The 13960-nt window shown below is 41.0% G+C and overlaps 1 protein-coding gene across 7 annotated transcripts; it reads left to right on the plus strand.

Moving 5' to 3' along the window:
• The first annotated feature begins 352 nt into the window (after nucleotides 1–352).
• si:dkey-202l22.6 (up-regulator of cell proliferation) lies at nucleotides 353–9997 on the plus strand. 7 transcript variants are annotated; one of them, XM_061681879.1, is made up of 5 exons: nucleotides 353–556; nucleotides 664–784; nucleotides 1694–4849; nucleotides 5018–7493; nucleotides 7582–9972. In XM_061681879.1, the coding sequence occupies exons 2-5, from the start codon at nucleotides 742–744 to the stop codon at nucleotides 7724–7726; spliced, it is 5820 nt and encodes a 1939-aa protein (XP_061537863.1). In that variant the 5' UTR covers nucleotides 353–556; nucleotides 664–741; the 3' UTR covers nucleotides 7727–9972. The 7 variants fall into 7 exon arrangements, with proteins under 7 accessions (XP_061537863.1, XP_061537862.1, XP_061537866.1 ...); XM_061681878.1 differs by having other exon boundaries at nucleotides 1694–7493; nucleotides 7582–9971; XM_061681882.1 differs by lacking the exon at nucleotides 7582–9972 and having other exon boundaries at nucleotides 7266–7445.
• Nucleotides 9998–13960: the final 3963 nt, after the last annotated feature.

Below are 13960 nucleotides of genomic sequence, written 5' to 3' on the forward strand. Positions count from 1 at the left end.
ACATTGCCATGTGTAATTTTGTGGCTTAGCTGTATTATCGTGGTCCAATGAAAGGCATGCATCGCCAGTGTTTCTAACTGGAAAACAAAACGTGTGTGTGTCTGTATGCGTGTGTGTGCAATTTCACATAGGCAGGTTCTTGAGCAGGTTAATGTGATTCTGAAGATTCTTCCAATTTGACCCGTTTATTTTTTCAGTCAAATTTCTGGTCTACTTGTACGTGCCTTGCATTGTTATGAGTGGACATGTTCTTGTAGAGAAAAAGAATGTTGACAACCACTGGTGCCACTTGAACACTCACTTGTGTTTGTGCAGAACATTTATTGACCTTTTGTACTTGTTGGATGGTGGAGATAGAAGACAGCGTGAGGAATGTGTCGGCAGACACTTATAAGCTCTCCACCGGTAGACAAAAGCTATTGACTTCTGACTGAGCACATGTGCAGGATCTGTTCCGTCTTTTCTTACAACAGTGACTCATTCCAACAAAACATAAACGAGAGACAGGCAAGCGTATGGGGATTCTACACAAAAGAAGCACAGAGATACGGAAAAGGTATTTATGGCAACTATTTCTAAAAAGATGAACATGCTGCCAGTTTTAAATGAGGTGAAATCATTTTTTTGTACCAGTGATATTGATGCAGTGTATTTCAATCGAAGGTTTCCACACAATTCGTCAAACTATTGGTGATGTGAAGAAGACGAAGAAAAAAGTTAGTCAAAAGGAAAAGAATAATCATGTCAACCAAACTTTCAAAGAAGCTGAGCAGCAAAAGGAAAAGTAAGTTGTTGTTGTTTTTTTAACTATTATATTAATCATGTTACTTACGCAGGGGAGATTTCTATACCGTTTAATGAGTGAGTTTGATTTCCAATGTGTGATTAAATATTCACTTGTTAGTGCTAAAAAAAAGAATCTTATAAAATGTTAATTATTTGTATGACTGGTAGTATAATCATAGGATATTTATTTCTTAATTTCTTACACTCCTGTGCTAAATTCTTGAGCCATCAATACATATGTTGTTATTGCAATGCTGTAAGGACCATGTGTAATTATTTCTTAACAGCATTGGGAATAATAATTGCTTTGGCATTATTTTTTTTTTTTTTTTTTACAATGCACAGCGCTTTGTTTAAAGTGAATTTCCTGCTTCTAATGAGTACCACAGAGTATGAAAAGCACATCACATTGAAAGCATCAGTCAAAACTATGCAACAACAGTGGAGGAGAATGAGGGTCTCCTGTATTTACTTCTTGGCATGTGGCTGTTATGTTGTTTTATTCAAAAGGAGACTGAGGGCAGGAACACAGTGGACTGCTGCAACACAGTGACTGTGGCGTATAGTACTGCACTATCCATAGCTAAGGCTAGCACCAGGCTAAACTAACATTATTATGTCAGTTTGTTTTGAAAGGTTACAATGAACAGGCAACATAACCAGCATTGGTTTATGTCGCCCATACTGTATGTTATTGGCTTGGCACAATGGGAACCCCAGCTCACCAGGTTCTAGGAAAAACAAGCACATAGGACCTGATAATGCCTGCCAATGCCAAAAGAAAAGTCTAAATAGAGTACAGTTGAGCCGAGTTAAGCAGAAAAGGTACCATACATTGTAAAAGGACCAAAGGTGTAAATGAGGTGTCTATAGCAAAACTGAATTGTTTGTGCTTCATTCAAACCAGAGCCACCAAAGACCACGTCAAAGTATGAAGTTCTAATCCAACTAGGTCTGGAGGCTTTCTATCCTTCCCAATTGGAACCAGCTTCAATACTGGACCTCAGTACCTGGATCCTGGACAACCTAACTCCCCGAGAACCCAATGATCTGCCAAAATCTTTCCTTCAAAGGTTGTGGCTGCTTCGCCCGGATGCTCGCAGTACTTGCTGTAAGGCCCTTTCAGATATTATGGATAGTCCTGATAAGAAGGTTGATGATTTCAGAGGATTGCGCTCCTGCACCATCAATCCTCTTGATCTAGTGACAGCTGTCTTTATTTGTGCCAACACTTTCCTTCAGCAGGAGATCACAGCACATATGCTGCAGTGCCAGTTTGCCGTGCCCCTGCTTCTTCCACATGTAGATGATGAAGAACCAAGTTGCTTCCTCCTTTGGCCTTTCAGAGATGTTGTGAGACAATGGCAGACCCAATATTTAGATCATAACCAAAAAGTCCAAGAAGCAGTTTTTACGAGCACGTTCATGCCAATGATCTCGTGTGTGAGGCTTGGTTCCTGCAGTGTCTCCAAGTCTCAGGTGCTCAATCATATCATCGGCAGTGATACATTCATCCACAAAGGGATGGAGGGAGGACAACTACCCCGAAGCCTGTCCAATGGTCTTGTGGAGACTGCGTGGGCTCTTCCTGCAGGAGACCCTAACAATTTCTCTGTTCCAGTGGTATTCTCTAACCTTCGGGGGGATGCAAGCACTCATGAAAAATGCCTCTACCTTCTCAGCCAAGCATCTTCAGCAATAATTGTATTCTGTGAAAATCCTACAGAAAAAGAGAGGGAACTTCTCGCCACCTGCAAAGATATGACGACCAAGCTCATTGTGATTGACCTCTCTGAGATTGAGACCAGGGAGGACAGAGTGGTGAAGTTTGTTGGGAAGACCCTTCAGGATCAGATATGTCTTCCAGATGGATCAGTTGTGTCAGGAAGCTGTTTGAATGCAGAGAAAGTTGCTAATGTATTGTGTGATACCCTCAAACATTTGCTACCAGACCTGAGACTTGTCACACTTGAAGGAGCAGCAAAGTTAGCAGTGGAGCTGGGAATTGACTGCGATGAAGGGACGGTATGTAAAAAATTAATGGGCATAGCAGAGGAAGTTTTGAAAGGTTTAGATGAGGGACCTGCTGTGTTTAGGCAGAAACAGCTGCCATTGCAAGGTGCTTTGTGGAGCAGGTTGGCAGAAATTGAAAAAGAGGAAAGTAGAAAGAACAAAGAAGGGAAAGAGCTTGATCCTCGATTGCAAAATGAGAAAAAAGATATCTTGGGCAATTTAAGCAGATACAAAATGACTCCTTCAATGAAGAGTTTCACGAAGGCAGTTTCAACCACAGATAAAGTGGAGCGGATGTATTTCCTCAGTTGGATGAGGGTGAAACTAAGACTGCAGCAAATGCATAAACAAATCGGTCTAAAAGATCTACTGATAAATCAACAGACAAAAGAGAACAATGGCATTCCTGAATGCATTCAATCAGAGCTTCAGAATGGAGTAAATGATGCCAGGGATGCTAGCGATAGTTTTTGCACAGATTCAACTTTTGAAGATGGGGAAATAGAGCAGCTTACAGCTAATGATCAAGAGCTAGCAGATTCAAGGATTGAAGTAGTTTTAAAGCCCATTTTTCAAACCCAAAGCAATAAAGGATCAGAGTCCCTGCTAAGTGGACATTTTCATTCAAATGAAAAAGAGAACCGAGGTGAAGAGATACTCCAAAGTAATGGTTCTTTAAACCCAGTGTTGAGAGAAAATGGAACTATAGATGTTCATGGTGAATCAAGATCTCACCATACTTCTGCAGAAGAAGAAACATGCCAAGATTCGTTTGTCAAAGGTCAGACAGCAACATCTGTACATTCCTGTTTGCTTAGGCTTAAGCAGAGAGACGGTAATAATCTGGAGGTTGTTGATTCAGAGAGTTACTTAAGTTTGAAGCACAGTTTTCAAACCGAAAACGCTGAAGCAATAGATGGACATTTTGTCCCACCAAATGAACAAGAAATCCTAGCTGAAGAGATACGTGAGAAATATGTTTCTTTAAACTCAGTGCCGATAGTAAATGGAACCTCAGATGTTCACACAACTGACTATAGTGAATCAACAGTTCAGGAGACTTCTACAGAAGAACAAACCTGCCAGGATGCATCTGTTGACAGTCAAACAGTTACATCAACACAGTCATTTTTGCTGAGACTCAAGCAGTTTGACAATAATCTAGAGTTGGCTGATTCCGAAAGGGAAGATTTGAAGCATAGTTTTCAAACCCAAAACCATAAAGATTCAGAAGCTTTACAAAATGGGCAGTTTGACTCAAATAAAAACAAGTTCCCAGGCGAAGAGATTCTAAAAAATGTGTCTTTAGATGCAGTTTTGAGAGAAAAGGCAGTCTTAAGTGTTCATGGGAATGACTGCAGTGAATCAACGTTTCACGAGAATAGTACAGAAGAACAAAAATGCCAAGGTACATCTGTTGAAAGTCAGACAGTAACATCTGCACAGTCATTACTCCTGGAGCTTGAGCGGTTTACAGATGATCTCAAGTTTGTTGATTTAGAGAGTTATGTTGGTTTGAACCACAACTGTCAAACCACAAGCAATGAGGAATCAGAGTCTCTGCAAAATGGACATTTTGACTCCTCAAATGAAAAAGAGGTCCCGGGTGAAGAAATACTTGAAAAAGTTTCTTTGAACCCAGTTTTCAGAGACAATGGAATCTTAGATGTTCACGGGACTGACTTCTTTGAATCAAACTTTCAGGAGACTTATGCAGAAGAACAGATGGGCCAAGCTGTATCTATCAAAGATAGGGCAGCAACTTCTGCACAATCATTTTTGCTGGGACTTGAGCACTTTTTACGTGAGATGGGCCTTATTTTTGAACTCACTCACATCAGACCTGGAAATGAGAGCCATAATGTGCTGCGGCTCCCAACTGTTGCTGCTGACTTGATTCTCAGTGGGATTCCACTTGAATTAATGGATGGAGACTCCACTAGCATTCCCATACGTTGGCTTGGTAGTGTTCTTGCAGAGATCAACCATCGCTTTCCTCAAAACCGCTTCAGGACACTGACAAGCCTTGGAGTGCATCAAGCAAGGAATGGTGAGATCCTTTCGGCATTATTTGGGGTGAAATTTCCAGATGAACGTAACAGATCAACGAGAGGGCTATACGTAGATGCTCTACAACTACCGTCGAAGTTAAAAACGAAGCTAAACTGCGATTTTCTCTTGCTGATTGATGTTGATGGTCTCTGTTCTACTCCTTCAGATAGCCAAATAAGCACTCAGATCAGTGATAATGAGATGGCAACTGTTGCAACTGGAATGAGTGATGTCTTATTGCAAAACCTCTACTCACGTGCAGCATCTGAGTTTGAGACAAGCCTCACGGTTGCAGTCAATGCTCTACTGCGCATCAGAGAATATGGATCCATACCCATCTGCAAAGTTTTAGTCCAGGATGAAGGAATAAATACCATATTAGAAGCCACACAGTTAAAACGTGTATCTAACATGCTGCAGACTAAGACTGGAGAGAGAACCCTAAGGGATGCTGATACAATGACTCCTAATTCAAAGAAGAAAAGCTCAATTATGTATGTTAGACCATGGTACAGGGAACCACTGTCAAAATCAGTTGACACCCAGCATAGTGAGGCTATGTTGAAGTTAAAGCGTACCCTGTTTGGGGCACTGAAGGAGGCAGCTGCCCAGTCAGAAACATCTGGTTTGCCTGATTTTATGGGCCGTTTGTGTTCTGTTTGGGAGGCAGTAAAAGCAGAATCCTTCTCTATTAGTCTGCAAAATAAAGACATCGCTTTGGCCCTCTCTATATTTTGCACTGAGCTTTCTCAGCAGGAGGACAGCTTGCGGGAACACATGGAATGCTGGCTTATGCAAGCGACCAAGACAATTTATTTGACCAAGCCAGAATCCTTGGACCCTTCCAGCCAAAATGACTTTCTGTGTGAGCTAAAGTTTGAAGCTAGAAGAGAGGTCAAAAGGGAAGTAAACAAACAAAGGTCAAATGTAAAGGCTTGTTTGAAGGAAAATAAGCTTGATGTCTACATTAAAATACTCAAAACTATCATTTTGAGCAACATGACTGAGCTTGAAGAACGTGTAACAGAAACGGTAATAGAAAGGCTGGAAACGATCAATGAGAACCATTGTTCATCCATGCAGCTCAACAGAATTGAAACCATACTGCAAATTAAACAAGATACCAGACTCGGGGCACTTCTAGGCAATAGTGAATCAAACAAACAGCTCTTTAAAGATAAAGAGCTGGAAGAGGAATTTGAGGGTATTTGGAAGGAGGCATTGTCCAATTTTGACTTCAGGCCTTCAGATACAGAAGATATCACCACAAGAGTGACAAATATTCTCTCAGCAAACCTCATCAACCATGGTCTTCAAAAACACTTAAATAAGCTTTTGAATTTGGGCCAAAATCAGACTACTTGCTTCAGAGTGGATGATCGGTACTTTGGATACAGCAGCAGAATGAAAAACCTGTTTGAAAACAACAACAAGTCACCAAAAGCTAAAGCTCAACAACTTGCAAGTAACATCATGGAGCGTTACCAGCAATTTGTAGAAGACAAAGTCAGTTTACCGCAAGACTTCTCTGACAGTTACATCACAGAACTGTTAGAGATGATTGATACATCCTTGAAGGAAACACAATTGGACACTACAAGGGCCTTTGAGATGGATCTGAAGGTCTTCGTATGTAATGCTGCATGCAGAGACTTCCAAAGAGTCCACAATCGTTTTGCCAAGGACGGAGAGCTTCTGAAGTCCATTAAAGCAAAAAAGAGAACACTCATGACGGAATTCATTTATCAGTTCAGGAAGACAGACCAGCGTCAGAGGTTGGCTCATAGGTTCATTTCTGACATCATCCAACCTGCAGTAATGGACTATGTCTATAAACCTCTAGGGATGCAAATTGCAGATGATATAAAAAGTAAAGCCCCGCAATATCTCTCTCCACAGGCCTTCCACAAGAGTTTGCTAGAGGAGCTTATCAAGGAAGACACATTTGAAGGCTTCACAGAGTATTTGCTTTCTTATGACAGCTTCAGGCTGAGGAAGATCCAGGAGACAGTAGTCGCTCACCTGTCAGATTGGAATGTGAATGCGTGGAGGCACGAGCGCCTCGGATATATCATCGGAAAAGTAGCAGCAGCTGCAAGCCAAGTAACTGAAGGCACCAGCGTGGCACTCAGTGACACCAAGCCAATGCTGGAGCAAGTGTGCCTCATTCTGGAAGACGGAGATGTATGTATCCCCTGGGAGTCTCTGCAGGGACCACTCTACAGTATCACCACAGAATGGGATCGTTTTATAACATGTTTCATGGAGTTACTGGCAGCGTTGCGCTTGGACCTCGCCCAGGCTTTCTCCCAACACATAGGTAGTGACCAACTACTTGAGTGCCTTCCCACTCAACCAAGTGACTGCCTTTTCAACAAAGTAAAAGGCTGTGACGCACTATGTCCTGTGTGCAGCGCGCCTTGTGAAGTGGAGCAAACTTGGCATCGGGTTCACGAGGCCTCGCTCCACAGGCCCAAATGCCTGTTGGAGCCCACTTCTCTGATCAGCCATGAATGTGCAAACCCCGATGATCTGGACGCACAAGATGTTGCTGTGGCTTGCTGGGAATTCCAGCCGCTCCACCTAGACTGGAATCTTTCACACGAGGAGACAAGCAGCCAGACACCCAGTCCTTACTGGAGGTTTGTGTAGATGTCACCAATGATCTTGCGTTTGTATCAGCCTTATTGCTTTGTGTGTCAAATAATTAACATTTATTTTTCTTACCAGGTATGTGTTAGCGAGATTTAATGAGAGATTTGCAAATAAATACAATCAGAAGCCACCAGTAATCCCAGAAGAGTGGAAGGCGATGACACAACAGGAGGCCTTGGACAGTCTGAGGGAAACCTTCGTTCACTGTGGGGAGTTGTGAAAGCTATCTTAATGTATTAAATTCAATGCATTGTGTATTGCTATTGACACCGCTATCAGTTTTGGTATTTTGTTCTACTTTCGTAGATTATTTTACACTTGTGACTATGTGAGTCCCTGGATGCACATGTCATAGAAACAATGGGTCCCAGCCCTGGAACAATGAGTCACTGCAATTTATCATCACGGAATACCGATACAGTAATCCTCTGCTATATCACGGTTCTTGCTTCGCAATCCCGTTATATTGCAGATTTTTATTGCATTTGTTACTCTGTTTTATACTGTTTGTACAATACCTTTGTTTTCCATTACGCTTGCTTTCTCTCAATATATTGTGTTTAGGCCTGCCACAATAGCAAATTTTTTAGAACAATAATTTTCCCCAAAACTTTCATGATAAACGATAGTATTGTTGATGTTTTTTTTTTAATGCCACTTATATAATGATATTAGAACATAATAAAGAATTGTACACATCTTACAAATTCTGCCCCGGTAATCAAACAAATGAGCATAACTGTCTAATGTTCTCTCATTTACTAAATAAGAGTAGGGCTGCATTTCATAATAAGAGCAAGTGAATAAAAAGAGAAAGTTATGTGTTCAAATAAAGTGCTTAACTAAAAAAAAAAAAAAAAAAAGTAACAATTTCCCCTTTTCTGTTTGGCATCTTGACAGAAGTCTCAAACAATTTTACATATTTTAATTGAACAAATCTTAACAACTGAACTTTTTTAAAGGTTATGTTTGTTTAAAATAGTTAGGTTTTGCTTTATAATGGCATATTTAATAAGTGCTCCGAGTGGGAACTTCCCAATGAGAAGTACATAACAAAAATGACACTGATTGTTCCATTCTTAGCGCTGTTTCTTCCAAATGTTCTCGTTTTATTGGGCATTTCCTGATCTTTCTCGGTCTTTTACTCAACTTCTTTTTTGGCTATGGTGTGGGTTTGTATGGAACTGTTTCTGGGACGCGGACTGTGGTCTGCCAGTAATAACCTCTGTTTTAAACGATGTCACCACAATCGAGTGAGCCAGAACGAGTTGTTTAGCTCCTTAGCGAGCATAATAAATAGGTAACTTTCCATAAAGTCCCAGTTGTGTGCATCTACTGATCCAAAGCCATTCCGCCAGCGGCTCGCTGCATCGAGAGCGACGCGCCGGATGTTACCACAACAATGAACATTTATCAAGTCCGGAAAAAAGGTCTCGCATCGTTGTTGTATTTTTGGAACGATAACCCTTCCCCCTCTGCCTCTGATTGGCTAGCACCAAGACAAGACTCATTTATCTATTATCCACTACTTTGGATGGATAATGATTTGCTGAAGGACTTCAGCAATGCACGCACGCACGCGCCACACACACACACACACACACACACACTTGATTTAAATAAACTGATTAAAATGTTTCTATTGGGCAAAGTATAGCCTGATAGTAAATGTATTTCAAGTATAAAAGCACTCACATTTGTCTAAGGAGCATGAAAGTAATTATGTCAAAATGATAGTTTGAAAAAGTGGATGTGCTTTGTTTGGTCAGGAAGCACTGAAGGCGGACTCTTGCCAAAAGCCTAAAATTGCCCATAATGTCGCTGTGGGGGAGGGGGGATACACGTACCACTACTGCTCTGAAGTGTGAACAGAGAAAATTATGAATCTCCGTGAAAAACAAAATTGTGTACTGCAGGCACGCATAAGGGACTGGAGGTGGCCCACCAGCGCCTCTGCTTAATTTAACTGCAATGGAGGATGAAGTGGCTTCTACGGTCTCCACAGTGGACATGCTCAAAGTGGAACGTGGAGTAGATACAGATGAAGTTAGGTAACTAAGGTGACGCCTGAGTTTCAAGTTAGGTTATAACAACCTCAATAAAAACCTTAATACAATTATTTTTCCATTATTGCACATTTTCCATTTCAAACTATGGCATTTGATAGCTTTCTGGATGACTCCTTTACAATAGTATTTACGGGTGTGGCATAATTTGTAACTGCAGCCAAACTTCAAGTGCAATATTATGTTTTACCTTTCCAGGGCGCTTGACCTAATACAGAATTAAAGGCGCATAAGAGGAAAAGTGATTTTAACCGATGGGAGAATGCACGACACGGAAGGCCAGATTTGACAGAGAAGGCCCACATTTAAGGATTGCTCACAACCCAGAGCAAATACCTGAAATGAAGCAAAGCAAAGCAGATTTATTTATATAGCGCATTTCATACACAAGGTACCGTAATTTCTCATCTATAATGCGCATTCCCCCCCCCCCCCCCCCAAAAAAATGTCAAAAGTGCGCATTATACATTGGTATAGGGGGAAATGAAAACAAGTTTTACATTTTATAAATGTATGCCGCCATCTAGAGGTTATGGAAAGCTGTACACTTTCATTCCAATGTCACCGCCCCCTAGAGGTTATGAGAAAAGTGTACACTTTCATTCTAATATGCCGCCACCTCGAGGTTATGAAAAGGGTGTAGCCTACCCTGTCATTTCAATATGACAGGGCTACATATGACTGCATTTACTGTATGTACAGTTGTGCTCATAAGTTTACATACCCTGAATTTGTGAAATATTGTTTTTGTTTTAAATACGACTGGAAAACAACCATCATTAATTTCTTTATGGTTATGTTTTGTTTAATGATAATGCTTTTCTGAAAGGCTTGACAGTTTAATTTGAATCCCATTAAAATAAAATTAAATGTGTTTCGCCTAGCCCTTCATGTTTTCTTTAAAGAATTGTATCCATCTTACAAATTCTGCCTGGGTAATCAAACATATGAGCACAACTGTGTTTTCCCATTGACTAAATAAATGTAAGGCTATGAATTTCAAAATAGGAGCAAGTAAATAAAAAAAAGTATTACATGCTCAAATAAAGTGCTTAACTTCAGAATAATTTTTTTGAAAAAATACTTCATGTTTTGATCATATGGGGAGAAGCAAAATCATGCATTGTAAAAATGCATTATACAATAACATCATAGAAGGGTTTTCCTGAGTTTTGAGGTCAACGTTGGGGGTACGCATTATACACGATAAATTACTGTAACTCAATGAACATGATTTGCAAATCATTGTAATCTGTTTTTATTTATGTTTAAGACAACATCCGAACTTCATTGGAATTGGGGTTGTAAAATGAAGTCGGTAAAATCAACATAAAATAAAATGCACTGCCCACACAACACACATACATCACATCAGACATGCTAACTGTTGTTAAAAGCCAGGGTAAAAAGATTGCTTTCAAGCAAGGATTTAAAATGAGACACAGATGAGGCTTGTCTGATGTGGAGTGGCAAAACATATATAGTGCATTGCAGTAATCCAGCCGAGTGGTCACAAAGGCGTTGATTACTATTTCAATGTGCCGTTTCTAAAGTGCTATTTCTTTTGCTATAATGTATTTTCTTCCACTATTTTGTAGCCTTTTTGCAGTCTGCACAGGCACTGCAAACAGTAGTGTAATAATACGCTGCTGGTAACACAGCATGATAGTTGTGCTGTCTGGTCCATCAATATTAGACCAATTATATTTGGTAATGACAATGACAGAGAAGCTATTGTCCCAATTCCAAACCAGTGCACTATACACATGGTTTGGGGGATATGTTTTTTGAGTGGCAATATGATGGGGTAAGATTCTGCATTGCACTTCTGGGCTCAAATCTCAGCTCAGGCCCTCTTGTGTGGAGTTCACTTTTTTGCATAAGTTTTCTCTGGGCACGCCGGTTCTCTCACAAGACATGCACTTTGAGTTTATGAATGACTATAACTTCATTGTCCAATGTGAATGCCCTGCGATTGACAGGTGAACATTTTAACCATATTATTACATACTTTGAAGGTTTATAATTACCATAACATTGATCGTAATATCTGTGACCCCAGCTATGACGTATATGTTAGCATTAGCTAGTGGATTTTTGTATGACAAAATTATATGATTTGGTTGGAACGTTTTGCTTTTAAATATATGTTTAATTCTAAAACTATGTGAGCAAACCAAGATGGTGCTTACACAGTTAGCTAACACGCTCTAGTATTGTCCTTGTAATGGTCTTTTTCATTTGTCTTTGGAGACATTACGCGACTTACAGTCGGGAAGACTAAACATTAGGGAGAAGGCGAAGGTGGCGCCACAGAGGGAAGCGTGCCGGAGTGCAAGTTAAGCTTCGAGAGCGAGGATTTCGAACGCCACTTCCATCGATTCACCCCGCAAATCTACGCTCTCAACCCAATGAAATGGACAAGCTTCATCGATCAAGCTTCTCCAGCTCAGCATCTCGCCTGCCATCTGCCAGTGGATTTACAGCTTTCTTACGGGCAGGAAACAGTAGGTGAGGCTGAGGGACACCACCTCGTCCACACGCACCATCAGCACCGGGGCCCCCTTAGGATATGTCCTCTTTCCGCAGCTCTTCTCGCTCCACACGAACAACTTCGCCTCAACGCACTGTCAAACTGAAACTGAACTTTCCAGACAACACCACAGTCATTGGCCTCATCAAAGACGATGATGAGTCTGTGCATTGACAAAAAGTGGAGAGCCTGGAGCTTTGGTGCAGCCAACACAGCCTGGAGCTGAGCGTGAAGACGGTAGAGATGATCGTGGACTTCAGGTAACACCCCTTCGCCACAGTTGCCCCTCATGCTGTCCAACTTCCCTGTGTCAACGGTCGAGACCTTCAAGTTCCTGGGAATTATAGTCTCTCAGGACTTGAACCGGGAGACCAACAACAACTCCATCCTCAAAAAGGCCCAGCAGAGGATGTACTTCCTGCGGCTTCTGAGGAGCACGGCCTGCCACAGAAGCTGTTGAGGCAGTTCTACACAGCAGTCATTGAATCGGTTCTGTGTTCATCCATCAGAGTCTGGTTTGGTGCTACCACAAAGAAGGACAAAATCAGACTGCAACGGACAGTCAAGGCTGCCAAAAAAAATATCGGTCCCCAACTACCCACTCTTGAGGACTTGCACGCTGCCAGGACTGAAACAAGGGAACGCAAAATCCTCTTGGACCCTCCACATCCTTGTCACCACCTATTCCAGCTCCTTCCCTCAGTTAGTTGCTATCGAACAATGCAAACTAAAACCAGCAGACATTCCAACAGCTTCTTCCCTCTTGCCATCAACCTCTTAATACAGTTGACTTACAATTTCGTTGTAACATGCTGGCAGGTTTGCACCTTTCAGTCGGGACACTTCTACAATATTCTTGCAGTCACTGTTTTCACGCTGCACTATTTGCATACTGTTGTTGATTACTACTGGCCACGAATGTGCTTGCGAACTCTGCACTATTTGCACAATTGTCACTGTCCCGAGTGGTAAGCTTTCATTGCTCAATGACTCTACATACTCGTGATTTTTAGGTTCTAAATGTATTTTGTCATAGTGGCTGTTTGTTGTCATAGAGACAAATTGCTTGGGTGTCTTGTAACATACTTGGCCAATAAAGCTGATTCTGATCCTGAGCTAGAGAATCTTTTTCATTTTGTTTTCCATGAGTGACGTTACTCAATCATCTTCCATTTTCTTGACAGCGAGGGAGTGAGAATAGGCTCCAGAAATACCTTAAAAAGTGTGTTTTACAGTAATAAGTTGTGTTGTGTGTTCCTGTGTGTTTAAAGCCTCTGGGAATGGTAAAACTGTTTTGAACATGTGTTTTATACGCTCTCTCTATATCATGGATTTTAACCTATCGCATGTTGTATGGAATGTAAACGTTTTATCCCGGTTTTTGTACAAATAAAAGAAAGTGTGAATCAGCAACTTATTTCCAAAATCAATGTGTGTTCATCTGAATCATTTTGTTAGTTGTGTATTTAAACTAAAGGCAATCACCCTCCTAGTCTGCAACACTCAGGCAAAATCAACGTAACACATCCTGTCAAATGTCAGACCTTCAAAAATAAATGCTTGTATTATAATATACACTGTACACAGCTTCACCACACTTTCCTGGGCTACATAGTAGCTTCTTTAATAGTCACATTCAATAAATAACACAAAATAGTATGAGTGTGATTGGTAAAGTCACCAAAGAAAGTGCAATGAAACTTTTGTTATAATGCATGGTTTTATTTTGAAGGGCTTACTTTTGAAAGGATGTTACGCCAATGTTGCCCCAACTTGTCCGAGTGTTGCCGAGCAGACCAGTAGTGTTGTTATTGCCTTGAGTTGTTAATAAAAGCTTGCATTATGGAATATACAA

Source organism: Phycodurus eques, chromosome 7, assembly GCF_024500275.1.
Source record: "Phycodurus eques isolate BA_2022a chromosome 7, UOR_Pequ_1.1, whole genome shotgun sequence".
NCBI classification, from domain to species: Eukaryota; Metazoa; Chordata; class Actinopteri; order Syngnathiformes; family Syngnathidae; genus Phycodurus; species Phycodurus eques.

Coding starts and splice junctions, on each gene's coding strand:
- si:dkey-202l22.6 (XM_061681878.1), top strand. CDS start 742: ATGTCAACCAAACTTTCAAAGAAGCTGAGCAGCAAAAGGAAAA. Junction 785..1,693: donor GCTGAGCAGCAAAAGGAAAA/GTAAGTTGTTGT, acceptor CATTCAAACCAG/AGCCACCAAAGACCACGTCA. Junction 7,494..7,581: donor ACACCCAGTCCTTACTGGAG/GTTTGTGTAGAT, acceptor TTTTCTTACCAG/GTATGTGTTAGCGAGATTTA.